The 14,786-nt window shown below is 33.1% G+C and overlaps 1 protein-coding gene across 2 annotated transcripts in view; it reads right to left on the bottom strand.

Moving 5' to 3' along the window:
* Nucleotides 1-9,848: 9,848 nt before the first annotated feature.
* Nucleotides 9,849-14,786, bottom strand: part of LOC150078368 (M-phase inducer phosphatase-like) — a 311,872-nt gene continuing 306,934 nt past the window's right edge. For both annotated transcript variants that reach the window (XM_090385423.1, XM_090385424.1), the window contains 2 exons: nucleotides 13,000-13,117; nucleotides 9,849-9,997 (listed from right to left, as the gene is read on the bottom strand). In XM_090385423.1, coding sequence (XP_090241549.1) covers nucleotides 9,860-9,997; nucleotides 13,000-13,117 — 256 coding nt within the window. In that variant the 3' untranslated portion in view covers nucleotides 9,849-9,859. The remainder of the gene's footprint in view (nucleotides 9,998-12,999; nucleotides 13,118-14,786) is intronic.

Raw genomic sequence — 14,786 nt, 5'->3', positions numbered from 1 at the left:
AACACATTGGCAACTTTATCAAAAGTTAATATTATATTGTGTTTCAGGAGTAATTTGTCTTCTTTTGGAGCCACGATCTGCCTAGCTTGAGGTACTTTTTGATCCAGCTTTTCCTGTACTATTTCCTCTGGAACAAGATGAATATCCCACTCAGTTATTACTCTTTTTGAAGAGTTCAGTATGTTACGAGGAGTAACTTTAATTGGGATTCACTTATAGTTGTCAGTTTTAGAATAAATTCCGAGTGCATTGTTTTTTTTTGTCTCTATTAATAGGTCTCCTAGCGAGGTGCCTGACCATTTTTAGGGATCCAGCTTACCACTGGTTGGTCTGAGTGTTTGTTTGTTTGTTGTTTGGTTTTTAGGAGCATTAGCAACCAAGACCATATTGCTCCCGGGATATGTGGTGGTCATTCCCTGACCTTTTCGCATCCTCCGTATTTGGTGGTCACGGGTTCGAACCCCAGTCTAATCAAGAAGCATGTGCTATGCACTGCTGCTCCTGCCCAGCTGGCTATGGAGGCACTAGCTTGTCTGAAAGTCAGAGTATTATCAAAAATGCTAACTGTCCTTTGTTACTTATGTCTTTTTTTAGCTGTTTAGAATGAGAGTTTCATTTTCATTACAACATGCATCCACGTCTCCAGCTCTTTGACTCATTACTGAGATATTCTGTTACATCCATTTTTTACTCCTTTCAGCCCCAGAGGATGAATTTTTTGTCCGGGTTATTGACCTTGACACATAGAAGCAGGAAAGGTGCCACTGGTTACCAAAGTTAACAGCAAAATCGCAACTACCAAATTAAATAACTGTGTTTACAAAAAAACCTTAATACTCTTACTCTCTGTAATCAACTCATTTGTAAGAGGTACTTTTGCAAATCACTTGAGAAATCTATGCAGTCACTCGCTTTCCCTAGCAGCAAGAAAGTGACTACATAGATAATGGTTTCAAAAATGTATCCTGCTGGAAGGAAATCAATCAACAGCCTTCTGCCATTTACGATCTGCCTTTTTCTTTACAAATACTTTGCATAATCTGCTGGTACGTATTGAGGTATAATGAATCAAATATTTTTTAACAATTTTTTTTTTCATGCCCTTTGCTCCAACCATTGTTTCAAAATTCCAGCAATTAATACACAAGTACTGAAATAACTAAGTTCAAAGCTGCATGCCTGCATGGAATTGGAGATCATAAACAAGCAAATCTGTTTTTATTCATTTATCTATGATACCAGTTCAACCTACAAAGCACGTTCCATGGGAGTGTCATAAATGAATTTTTCTACAAAATAAAAATGGGATTGCTTTAAAAAAAATTTTCCTAAAATATAGCTATGAACCTAAAATTTTATACAGGCTACCCCCGGAATAACATGGTACTTCAATAAGACAGTTTCACTCAAACACAACTGATAAATTGCAGCAATCTTTGCACAAAACAGTACTTATATAACAGGGTTAGAGAATTGCGGCAAACCTTGCATAACACAGTATTTTTGAGCTTTTGTGTGAGGAAAACCCTAGTATGTTGGATGTAAATGAAGTGAAACTTCTTTAAGCGCACCCCAGGCAGTTTTCACATGGAAGTAACTTGTGTCTGTGGATTAACAAAAATTGTCATGAAAATGCAACACGAAATGAAATACATAGCAGCAACATGACACAATCACTACTCCTACAGCGCAACCACAGTGTAACTCACACGCGTGTTGAGTTACACGTGTTAGTTAAATCACTGTATCTCAGCTTCTAGCAGTCCAATTTTAAAAACCAAAATATTTCTTTCATTATTCTTATAAAAAAAATTGATATAAAAAATTTATATCACAACAAATAGTGTGTTGTAAAGCATACAGAGCATGTATACATGCAAATCAACCAACGAAACCACCTGAGTACAAAGGAGAGACCTGTAAAAACTTTGTAATAAACTTGTAAAACAAGTATAAAATATTAAACCACTGTAACATTGAAATAGTAAATGTTTCAAAAGATTCTAAAGAAGTTTCACTTAATTTTCGCTATGCATGCTTGGCGCACAATTTTTTTTTCAACATTTCCATTATTTTTTGTGAATCCTCGCTGTTGACTCACCATTTGTTATGGGGGAAAGGGGGGGGGATCCCCATATTTTATTTTTCTGGGAAATCCCCACGTTAGGTTCTGTACTATTGAACTTGTGCTTGTTTGAGACCATAAAAAACTGTGACTTCGAAGCATGCAGTTCATGACTTTTAAGGCTTTTGTAAGGTTATTTTTGTTTTTATTTGATTGTTTATAAATTTTTCTGGGTATGTATTACTAAACTTTGTTCTTAAGAACCATATTGGAATAATTTCTTTGTTGTGAATTAAATTCCTGCCCAAAATTATGCCTAAGGAAAGTATAAAAGCACCACCCAAAAGAAACTTTTATTTCTACAGAATCAGAGATATAAATTTTGGATTGTCTTAAAAAGGGGGAAAGGTATCATACATTGCAAAAAAGCTTAAATTTAAATGAAGCAACAATCCAGACCATAAAGAAAAAATGAACAGAAAATTAGTACTGCAGTTGCTGCAGGACCCTTCATTTCTGCAAATATGATAGCTCGTCCCGGAGTGCCAATAATTGATATGGAAAAAGCACTCAGTATTTGGATTGACAATAGCAGTAAAAAACGGACTCCATTGACAGCAATGTAATTAAACAAAAGACACTATAAATTTATAACCATTTAAAAGAAAATGGAGAATCTTTTGTTAACCTGGAGTTTGCTGCCAGTAAAGGTTGGTTTGAGCAATTTAAAAACCACTTCTCATTACATAACATAAAATTTCAAGGGGAAAATGCACTGGCTGATAATGAAGCTGCCTTCTTGAGAAGTATGTAGAGGAATTTCAAAAAAAATTATTGAAGAGTGTGGATACACACCACATCATGTTTTCAATGCTGATGAGACAGGTCTTTGGTGTAAAAAATGCTACAGAACGTTTATTTCAAAAAAAGAGAAAACTGCACCAGGTTTTAAGGCATCAAAAGATCGTATAACGTTACTTATGTGCAGTAATGTATCAGGAGACGACATGATAAAACCTATGGCAGTTTATAGATCTTCTAATTCTCAATGCAATGAAAGGTGTAAATAAATATGTGTTACCGGTATATTTGAAAGCAAATAAAAAAGCTTGGATAACTGCCAATTTATTTAAAGAATGGTTTCCAAATTGTTCTGTGCCAGCTGTATAAAACTATTTAAAGCAGAAAAATCGAGATTTCAAAGTTCTGTTACTATTGGATAATGCACCAGGCCATCCAAAAGATTTAAGTCATCCAAACGTTGAAGTAATTTCCTACAACTTCTTTAATTCAGCCATTAGATCAAGGCATTATATCTACCTTTAAAACTCATTACATCAGAAAATCTTCACAATGCATTTTGGAAAAAAATTGATTCCGAATCTATTGAAGTGATGGAGGCATGGAAATATTTTTCAATTGTGGATTGTATCGGAATCATAACTTTATTGCTCAAAGAAGTAAAACCGTCAACATTAAATGCCTGTTGGAAAAATGTATGGGCAGAGTCAGTTCATTCAGGAAATATGGTTGAACAGGTGGAAAACGGTGAGGCAGGTTTTGATGATATGACTACTGAAGATGTTCAAAAATTACTGGTAGAAAAAGAGGCCAGTGAAGCGGATTTGGAAATGGTATCGAGGTAATCCAAATCAATTCAGAGGATGATAGCACATATGAAAATTCTGAAGTTCCAAATTTTACACTAAAAAGCATACTGGAAAGGCAAACTTAGCAGAGCAATTAGAATCTTATTTTTTCAATGCAGATACTTTGACTGAAAGGGGCACAAAGTTCAAAAGGGAGCTTCAAAATTGCTTAGCTCCATACCATGAAATTTACAAAGATCTATTAAGCAAAACCAAACAAACCCAGATTACTGACATTTTAAAGAGAGCAGCAGATACACAAAATCTAGACCCTGCACAAGAAAGTTCAGAAGGTGAAGATATTCTGCAACAGAGAAAACATTCTCGTTTGATTGTGCTTAGCAGCAATAAAGAGGAAGAAAATTAAATGAATGTACATTATCTGATATATATGTATCACAGTTTGTAAGACGTTTGTTCAGTTATTACTATTTTTAATAAAAATTAAGTTTTCGATAGTTATAAAAAAAATGGCGTATTTCTGCTTGTATTTGCAATGCTGTGAGAGCACTGAGGGTTTTCTCTCTCAAAAAAAAAAAAAAATAAATAATAATATAATAATAAAAATAAATAAATAAATAACATTGAGAAGAAGCTGTATTATAAATGTTTATAAAGTTGCATTTAACATTTTGAAAATGGCAAAATTCAGCCATCTAGATACAAAAATCATTTTTAAAAACAATTAAAAATGTCATGAGGATGCTATTTTAATATTAGAATACAGCCAGTGAAGTAAAACTTTGTAAAAAAAAAAATAATAATAATAAATTAAAAAAAAAAAGAAAAAAAAAAAAAAAAGAAAAGTAGACTCAATGTATTATGAGCATTTTTTGTGAAACAAAACAGGGCTGCACTGCTAGCTACAGTGTTAACCTATGGAAGGTTTTGTATGCATGCTTACTAATTAGTTAAAAATCAAAAAATGACAATTATTATTAATCAAAAAGAAAGGTGTTTATCAACCATTAAAATTTGATTAGATCTGTGCTCAAAAGAAAATAATAGATTTATCATTAACATATAACAATAAAATATTTACAGTTTTTAAAGGTTCTGTATCTTATTCATATACAATATTAAGATGCCTGCTTTTTACCATTTTTTTTTTTTTTTTTTTTTTAAATTTCTGTTCTGCTTAATTTTTTTTATTTTTATTATAGAGCCCTTCTTCACGGACTACTTCCACTAAAACTTAACTTTAACATGTTGGCAGCCACGTTGGCCATATATGTCCGACACCATTAGGTTTTTCAGGTGCTGTGTTGGACATATACTGCCGACACCCACAGCGGGAGCTGCATCAGCTGTATAGCACTGATGGTCATTGGAAATTTACATTATTTTTGAAAAGCGTGGCCTCTGGTGATACATGTGATGGAATCTGCATGCCGCTATGAGAAAAAATAAGCAAGTTACTGCTCATCATTTAAAAATTCTTTATTATACGAATTTTACAATTACAAAATTATGAAGATTTATGGTGTTGTCCAAAACAATCTAAACACATGAAAGGCTGATGAATACAGTCTGGGCAATACACAGAAACTCTTTTCCCTTTCTGCTAGCAAATGATCTTCCTTCTGACTCTTTCAATTTTGCATAAAAAAAAAAAAAAAAAAAAAAAAAAAAAAACCAACAAAAAAACGCACATTCTTCCAACTTTCTTGTTGTTTGTGTCGAATTTTTAGTTAGTATATGAGTATTACTATATTTTGGCTTTTAATGTTTCTCTTTCTGTTCTATATTTAGCAAATCTGTAACTATCTCTCCCCGAAAGCTTGTTAATTCTATATTTTTTCGCATGGCACTCTTGTAAGTAACTTGTATGCACTGACAAGTGATATACCAAGTATATACTCTATCGCTGATTTGCAGTACCACTTTATCCCCTTTCTTAGAGTTGCGGCATACGAACCCATTTGTTCCAACAGATCTTTGCCCTTATTATAAAGTGGTTTTTGTTTGGTTTTTAAGTGGTTTTTGTTTGGCTTCTTAACACCTTAAAATGGTTTTTGTTTGGCTTCTTTTCGTCTTCCTTTACTGGTGGAGAGTCAATCAACCATTTCTGGGGCATGCTTTGTTGTTTGTAGTTTCACATCTGAGCATCTTGCCACTTTAGAACAATAATTCCATTTTCCCCCTTCCTTGGCAATAATTTCCCCTTTATTTAGCTTTGAGTATATGACATCTTTAGGCATAAATTTTTTACTGGCTCATACTGTAACGTATCAACGTGAGTTTTTTGATGAAGAAATGATAACGCCAGATGGTAGCATGTATAAAAATTGTTTACGTAAAAGGTATAACGTTCATTTAGAAGTATTTGCGATAATTCTTCGCAGCTAAACCTATGGATTTTATATAATTTGAAATCCAGGGAAAAATATTTTCTGACATTTGAGCTGCAAAACTTCTATCAGGTGTCGTATCTTACTCAGTCTGTCCCCTGGAATGGCAGTTTCATTGTCTTAAAAGTGAATGAGGCGTAACAATTCAAATGTGTTGTGAGATAATTTTTGTTACTAAGTTTTTTTAATAGATAGGTTTGGTTGACTAGTAAGATGTAATACTGCCCACTTACTAGTCCCATCCACATAAGAAGCCGGAAAAACTTTCTTATCTCATCAGCAGTTGCTGGAACCCAATTTTATAGAAAACTCTGCTGCGAAGCTTGGGTACTCTGAATTTTCTGATAGGCATATCTGTTTGTTTCTGTTACAATAAGATTTATGACTTTTTTTCATTATAAAATAATGAAAATGCTTCAAGATGAGTAATATTTAATATTTCTTGATGTCTATTCGCAGTACTGAGTTGCCTGTAAAATCAAATCTTTTTTGGCATCCTTTGTATTCAGTCCATTCAATAACTTAATTTGTTTCAGTTGCTTCAATCTCAGGTTGTTCGGTCTTTTCAATTTGCTCATGAGTGTTTTCTTTTGTCATCCAGTCTTGAAGCACTTCAATATTTTCCGGTATTTCAGTATCTCCTCCTTCATTTGAAGAAATATCCCAGTAAGGATCTTTTAGCGAATCATCCGAGGCAAAATCTTTTTCATCTTCAGAACTACTACTAAGATTTTCAGCAATTTCTCTCAGTTCCTCTTCTTTTAGCTATTCCTTTTTAGATATTTTTTTTTTTTACAATACACTTGTACAAACTTGTGGAGAAACACACAACACAATATAATGGATAATGTGTGTGCTAACGAACTTGTTTTCACAAAATCTCTAACAATACTGACAAACTAATTGTGTAATTTAATCTTGAGTTTATTTTATTGTGATTAGTTTATTGCAGTGCATGCACTAAACTAATCACAAACGACTTTCATATGTGTGCCGTTACAGCATCACACATATGTGGCCGACATGGCTTCTCAAGAAATAAAGTAACCTACTGGGCCACATATATGCGACACAAAAAAAACCTCCTTTTTTGATATTTTAAGCGAAAAAACAACATAACACCGACATTACAATATTTATTTTAGAATTACTAATCAAATTATTTACTAAATATTTTTTTGGCCTCAGGGGATTTATTTTATTTTAAAACTAGCTTGGCAGTCAAAGTGTTAAATAAGCTTGATGTTCTGGAATTTACTGGTTCTTCAATCACATGTAAGATAATTAAATATGGCTGAAAGTGGCTTCTGTAGCTGAGTGGTCAGGAGTGCAGTAGTACACACTCTGAGTAGACCAGGGTTCAAGTCCTGGATTGCTAAATACAGTTGATCTGCTAACCTGCACTGGACAGTTGTGGCGTCCATTTCCCTCAACATGAATTGCCGAGGAGGCTTCCATCCTGAAGTGGATTGATAATGGCTGCAGTTTACTGCCCCCCCCCCTTTTTTTACAAGTAGGATTATGGCCTACAAATTTAAACCTGGAGATTTCAGTTTCTTCCACCCTGTTCCAAAGGTGAGACCCCTCAAGGGGGGATAATAAGTCTGTGTATATTTTTTCACCCTGACTCATCAGTTCTCCTTCCATATAACTTCCAGGGTAGAATTACTGTTTAAGTTAAAGGTTAGGCTGTAAACCTGGAGAGATGGCAAAAATCCCACTTACAAGGAATTTTCACTGTACATTGTTCTTTGCAATGAACAGTATTAATTGTAATGATGTTGTTTAAGGTTGGAACAGAATACTGAGGGAACCACAAAACTTTTATTGCAAATTGTGGGCCTGTAATTTACTTTTTGCAAATTACAGGCCCTACACAGGAAGATTTGGCTAAGCATATAAAGATACTTGGGCAGAATAAAGAAAATGAGGGTGTTGGAACAGAAAACTAAGGACATTACTAGAGGGAAAGAATAAATATTCTTGGCTCAAATGAGATCAACACAATGAATTTTCTTTAAAAATCTATTTAGTTATTTTGCATGTGATCACTTTGCTTTTATAATAAATTAGTTTGTCATGGCATATTTGCATAATTAATTTAAAGTTTAGGGAAGTTAGCTCTCTTCTGTTTTTTTTTTTTTTTTTTTTTTTAATATGTCCTTTTTTTTGTCTACTGTTTTGAATAATGGCCAGCTTAAACATTGTTTTTTCAAAGACCAAAGAGAAGTGAATCAGTTAACTTTGTACAGTATTATGTTATATCTTTAAATATATAAATAACTTGTCATATACTCACAGATGAAACTTTTATTTTTTCCTGCTTTTGCCAAAAGAGAAAATCTGGTCTGCTCACTACTATTGTCTAAGAATATACACATTTAGTCTCAAGTTATATACATTTTTAATATAAATCTTATATATAAAATTGTCAAAAATATAATCTATCTAAAATTGTATATGCCATATTCCATAGTGTAACTTGGTTCATTCTATATTTTTTGAATAATTCAATAAATAAATAAATATACAATCACTTTAGCATTAAATAATGACAGTAGTAATTATTAAAAAAAAAAAAAAATTTCATAATAAACACAATCCTTTATATAACATTACGATGTTATAAAAATGTATTCTGCACTGGATTCTGATCTGGTTACCAAACATCTGAAATTTCCACATTCAAAACTCCTAAAAAGTGCATTTATGAAGCATTGGCTTTGAGCTTTTCAAACAAACTATTTGGAAATGCATGTTGTTTCTAGACGACACTGTCCTCTGAATATCCTCAGTAGTCCTTGGTATTTAAGCAGGCAGCAGCATCCATAATTCAAAACAAAAGTTCTTCCCTTTTCTGTGATTTTTGCTGAATTTCTTTAACTTCTCTATCATTCTTCAGCAATAACCATGCATGCATGCATGTTATTTTAAATGTTCACTACTCTATAATGGTAGAGAATGGGATTTGTGTTCGTATAAGGTTTTTCATGCTCAAAATCACCTAATTAACAATTTCCTTGTTAAGTGATTTTGAATTATTCAAAGTTTACATCACTAGAAATGTGTATTTGCATTGGCAGACATTAAAAAGAAAATGAAATCTGCATATAAAGTTTGTAGCAAGAGTCAATTACATAAAAATTGCAATTTTTAATTCATATATTAACCAAAGCATTAAAGTTACTTTATTATTAGAGATGTGATTGAAATGGTTGGACGTATATTAAAGTATCTTTTTGTATATGCAAAGCTACATACATTCAAGTAGATGAACACAGAGATGTAGCCTCTGAAGTTAAGTGTAACCCTGCATACTATTTAGTAATTCTATAAATAAACGAAACAATTGCTGAGATCAGGTTATGGAGAGAATGCTTATTAATGATTATTTCAAACAGGAAGGCTGTTTTAAATTCCACATTTTTTGAGGTTCCTTATAAAAAAATTTTCACTTTCAACATTGACTATACAGTTTTATAAAATTGCATCTTTAACAATAAAGGTACTTAAAAGTTAAAATGCACAAGATTCTAAATAAAAGCAATAAAAGCTAGGAAATACATATAAAGAAAATTTTACATAACCATACATAATCAACTTCCATTTTCATATATAGTTTGATAAAACCAAGAATAAAATAGATAAAAAAAAAAACTAGTTTCATAAAATCAATAAACTGTTCTTCCCACCCAACCCCAAACCTGATAAAACTAGCACCAAGTCTATTCAAAATGCAGGGATGTATCCCTGCATGAAAATAACACTAAATTGTATATACAAAGTGAATATATTTAAAACTTAAATCCTGGTCTTATTGCTATTCTAGGCTTATCATGGTTTCCTGATTTGGACTTTGATCGAAAATAACGCAACTCATTTTCATGGTCTTTATGAAGCATTGGCTTGTATTCTTGAGGATCGCAGCATTCCTGAAAATGAAAATTTACACATTTACTACTACTTTCATTAATAATAATAATAAAACTGTTATAAAAAAATTCAGCCCTGTATGTGTACACATGCACATGTACACACATAACTTTAAGATATAAATGATGGATTATCAGGAAAAAATAATTACATGCATATTTTTCTGTTTATAAAATTTATAAATAGAAAAATAAAATGTATTTTATATTGAAACATACTTTAAGGATAATACAAGTTATTATTATTAAAATAGTAAACATTACAGTGTGCCAAGTAACTGTGCATGAGGAAAATAGTGATAAATTATGGAAGTACAGTTTAACACCTTCAACTATTCATGACTTTAATGAACACACACACACACACACACACACACACACACACACACACACACACACACACACACACACACACACACACACACACACACACACACACAATTATGAGTTTCTTTTGAGGGGAGGCAAGCACAATTTATTATTATTTATTTACTTATTGCGCTAAGGGTTGGGTTAATTTTCTTGGCCCTTGTATAAAATCTATATTTTTATTTGATCATTAGATATATCTATTATATGAGTCACTGAAATCAGAAATCATTCACTCAAATGACTGTTTTAAATGTAGAAAACCACTTTTAAACAAGGTCTGATTAAAAGTTTAGAGAACCGATCTAATATTTATATTAGTTCAGTCTCAAAAATGAAGCACACCGGCCATTTGGATGGATCTCTTTTGAAGTAGTTGCCGTGATGATGTATACACCGATTCCAGTGCTCTGCAACTTTTGGAGGCATTTCTGTTAAGTTTCATTTGGAATTGTTAATAGTTCCTGTGTTGCGTTCCAAATAATTTCTTCAGTTGTTGTAAATCGTGACCTTTCAAAGGGAAGGGCTTTAAACTTGGGGTGCTTGCAAGAGATTCTTCAATAGAAAGTGCTCAAATGCACAGGGGAACACTGTCATAATGTCAGCAACAATTCACCAAGTCCACTTTTACAGCCATTTTGAACAGCTTTGCACAATCAGTCAAACTGTTCTGTAGAATTGTTTTGTAAACATGTGAATGTCTTATTATGGGTGATTTTAATTAGCCTCTAATTGACTGGAGAAAATGGGAAGGAAACTCCACATGGGGGACAAAATTTTGAAATAAACTAGATGATTGTTATTTATTATTATTATTATTATTAGCTACATGGAAGCCTGAGGCTTATGCTGCATCAGCCAAAAAAACCAAAAAAAAAACCCTCCGAGTTACTCTGAGTGAGAGAGAGAGAGAGAGAGAGAGAGAGAGTCAAAAGTAGAAGGGAATCACCAAGAAAGAGAAGAATGATGATATCCAGCTCAGGACTCTGGGCTTGGCATTACTAGAGGCATACGATGCAAGAAAGCAAGCTTATGCAGCATCAGCTATAAAAAAAAAAAAAAAAAAAAAAACATTCTCCGATTTCACCCCTCCATTCGTTCCAAATACCTGTCCAGCTCAGCCTTATTTATTTAGGCTATCAACTTCCACAACAAAAGATGGAAGTCTGTTCTACCAATCAATTACCCACTGGCTAACAGCAAACTTCCGCACATCTATCCTACAAATGCCTTTCCTCAATTTGAATTTATGCCTGCTCAGGTGATTATTCTGAGCAAGAGGAAGAATCCCATCAGCATTGAGCATGGTCAAACTATTCAAGGCTCTGAGAGGCATAAGTATAATGAACGAGGACGAAATTCTAGAACTAGGGTCCATAATTTGAAGTTACGAGGAGAGATGTTTAGATTGGATTGCAGGAAGTTTTATTTTAGCCAGCGAGTTATAAATTGCTGGAATAAGTTACCTATGGGTGGTAGAGGCTAACAGTTTGGGGAAATTCAAAGGTCAGCTTACCTATGGGAGGAGGGATACACATAGGTTGTCTACTTCCTTTTCTCTTATTAATTATTTATTTATTTATATATTATTATTATTTTTTTGGCTGGTACCACATAAGTCATAGGCTTCCTCACACCATGTGGCTGTTGCTAATACTAATTCCTGGTTTACAGTTCAACTAGGTGGGGCAAATTCATAATGACAAATGCCCTGCGAGAGGATTGAGCTTTTGTTTCTAGGTGGTCATAGCCATACACAACAATTTGTCACCACCAATGATTAAATATAATGTGATTGTACTTTCACCTTAGTGGAAGATTTGTATCCGAATTAAAAAAAAAATTTACATGCAGGTATTCTATTGTTGTGTGTGTGTGTTGTTTGGTTTTTAGGAGCATTAGCAACTAAGGCCATATTGTTCTGGGATATGCGGTGGTCATTCCCTGACCTTTCCGCATCCTCCTACGTATTTGGTGGCAATGAGTTCGAACCCCGGTCTAATCAAGAAGCGTGTGCTATGCACTGCTGCTCCTTCCCACCTGGCTACGGAGTCGCCAGGTATTCTATTGCACTGACCAGTAGACAAAATGTAATAGTTGAAACAGAAGTCATTGAAGCATTTTTCTATACCTGTTACTCTTTTATATTTTATATAGTTATTAAAATAGTCTGCTCATCTAAAGGATTTGAATTTGGTTGGCTGTGGCTTTTTAAGGCCTTTGCAACCATTCTTTGCAAATAAACAAAACTATTCAAACACAGCCAATCTGGCAGATTTAACAATTAATGTAGTTTGATAACTAATGTGCATTTCTGCACGTAGGAGTTAACTGTTTATTATTGTTGTTAAAGTCTTTTTTTTACACTGAGTAATTTAAGCAAAACTGTCTTTCGTGAAATTTTAATTGCAGCCTCCCTTTTTTTTCGGTATTAAACAAATGATTACAACAAGCTAAATAAAATAACTTCTGTGAACCTTAAAAATGATCACTAAAACGAATGCAAAAAAAACCAAGTTTTTTTTCTCAGAATAAAAATATTTTTAGGCAAGAGTAACAAAATGACCTAAGATGGGAGTAGTGACAATCGCAAACAGGCTATAAAACATTAAAACTAAAGTTAATGAACTTACCTTAAACTTCTCATAGAAAGCTTTGTAGCCCCCATTTAATAAGTACAGTTCAGGATGGTAAAGAAGAGGATAAAAGCCTTTATTTGTTTCCCTGTCCTTCTTTCTTAAAAAACGGCATCTACATATAGAAAAAGGAACCATTTTTAGGGGTTTTTTTTATTATTTTTTTTTTTATCATCATAGTTCTGTGAAATACCAGAATTTATTTTAAAAGTGCAATGTCAGAAAATAAGGCATTGCCTTTAAGAACTGCTACAATTACAAAAAACTGTGTACTACCTGTGGTACTGAAATAATATCACTAGTCTGGAGACCAATGACATTAGCTTTTCTATTACTGAATGTTACCTGCATGATCTAAGGGCTAAAAATATGCAGAATAATCAATATAAATGTACACATTGATGTAACACTGGAAATGTATTATATTAAATGGGTATTAAGGAAAAACTTGGTAAATACTTAGTCATACCATTTCACTTGTTCATTCAATTATGATTGTATATTTTACACAGTTCTCAAATAATAATCAGTTGATAGACCATAAGAATTAGAGAAAAGTTTGATGATTTATACATTATATTACAAACAGAAAAAAAAAAATTTAAAAGGGGCAAATTTTCAAATGAAGTACCTGAAAGTGAATGATTACTGTATAAACTGAAGCAATGGATAACAGTTAACATTATGGCTAAGTAGTAGGAGTCGGAAAGTAGTTATAAATGGATGAGTTTATGCAGGGTTTGGAGTTTGGCCCTTAATGTATCTAATATTCAATTAATGACACTGAGGTAGGGTAAGGTATTCCAATACACAGGGTTAGTGCCAGTTAATTAATGGCAATAAATCAGGATAAGCTGCTTCAACAAGAATAAGATAAATTATGAATATATTAAATAAAATATATTAAGAGAAATAGTAGCTGATCCTGTATTTGGTTAGCAGCAATCCTAGAATGGTGATGGTGGAGGAAATGTAGATGTTTAGAGGAACTAGGGTTGCTTTTTCTTTTTATTTTTTCTATATCTTTCAGTTTTCTGTATATCCAATTCCCGTTTGGTAGCTCTTTGCCTATTCTGTTCCTCTCCATCCAACTTATATATCCATTATGGTCGTTCGGTTCCTTCTGCCAATATATGCAGTGTCCCTAGTTGATAATCCATATTTTAATATTCCTTGTCAACCTCTTATAAATACAATTCATGCGCGTGCACACACAAGTGCACTGTCTTATTTTTTGGTTTTATGTGCGTAATGCCACTTAAATCAATTCTTGCAGCTATATATAGCTGCAAGAATTGAGAATATAGTGTAATTCGGGTGAATGAAATATCATTGAGCATTTAGCTAAGAATTTTGACACCAGAAACAAAAAACTGTTTTATTTTCAATTCATCCGTGTTTTGCTCCTTCTTCAAAGCATTAATAAGTTAAAAGATCTAACCATTTTCAACAGCATTATTTGTTCTCCCCCCCTCCAAGTCCTAATTCCTAACGATGCACTTTAGACATTTTACAATCAATAGAAAATATGGAGGGGGGGGGAAGAGGTGCTCTGATTCCAGTTCAGGTTATCTCCAAAACAATCAACTAGAGTAGGGGTTCTTAACCTTTTTTTTTTGCACTTTGGACCCCTCTGCAGAATGGCAAAGCCTATGAACCCCTTCTCAGAATGTTTTTAAATGGAGAAAGTAAAATACATATGATCACAAAGGAAACCAATTACAGGAAACTCTTGGTTTATGAACGTTCACTACAACGAACATCAAAATTCATTCAAAATTTCT

Source organism: Mastigoproctus giganteus, chromosome 11 (genome assembly GCF_048544385.1).
Source record: "Mastigoproctus giganteus isolate SK-2022 chromosome 11, ASM4854438v1, whole genome shotgun sequence".
Lineage (NCBI taxonomy): Eukaryota > Metazoa > Arthropoda > Arachnida > Uropygi > Thelyphonidae > Mastigoproctus > Mastigoproctus giganteus.
The sequence above is the reverse complement of the archived record's forward strand: the minus strand, read 5'-3'. Positions and strand labels throughout refer to the sequence as shown.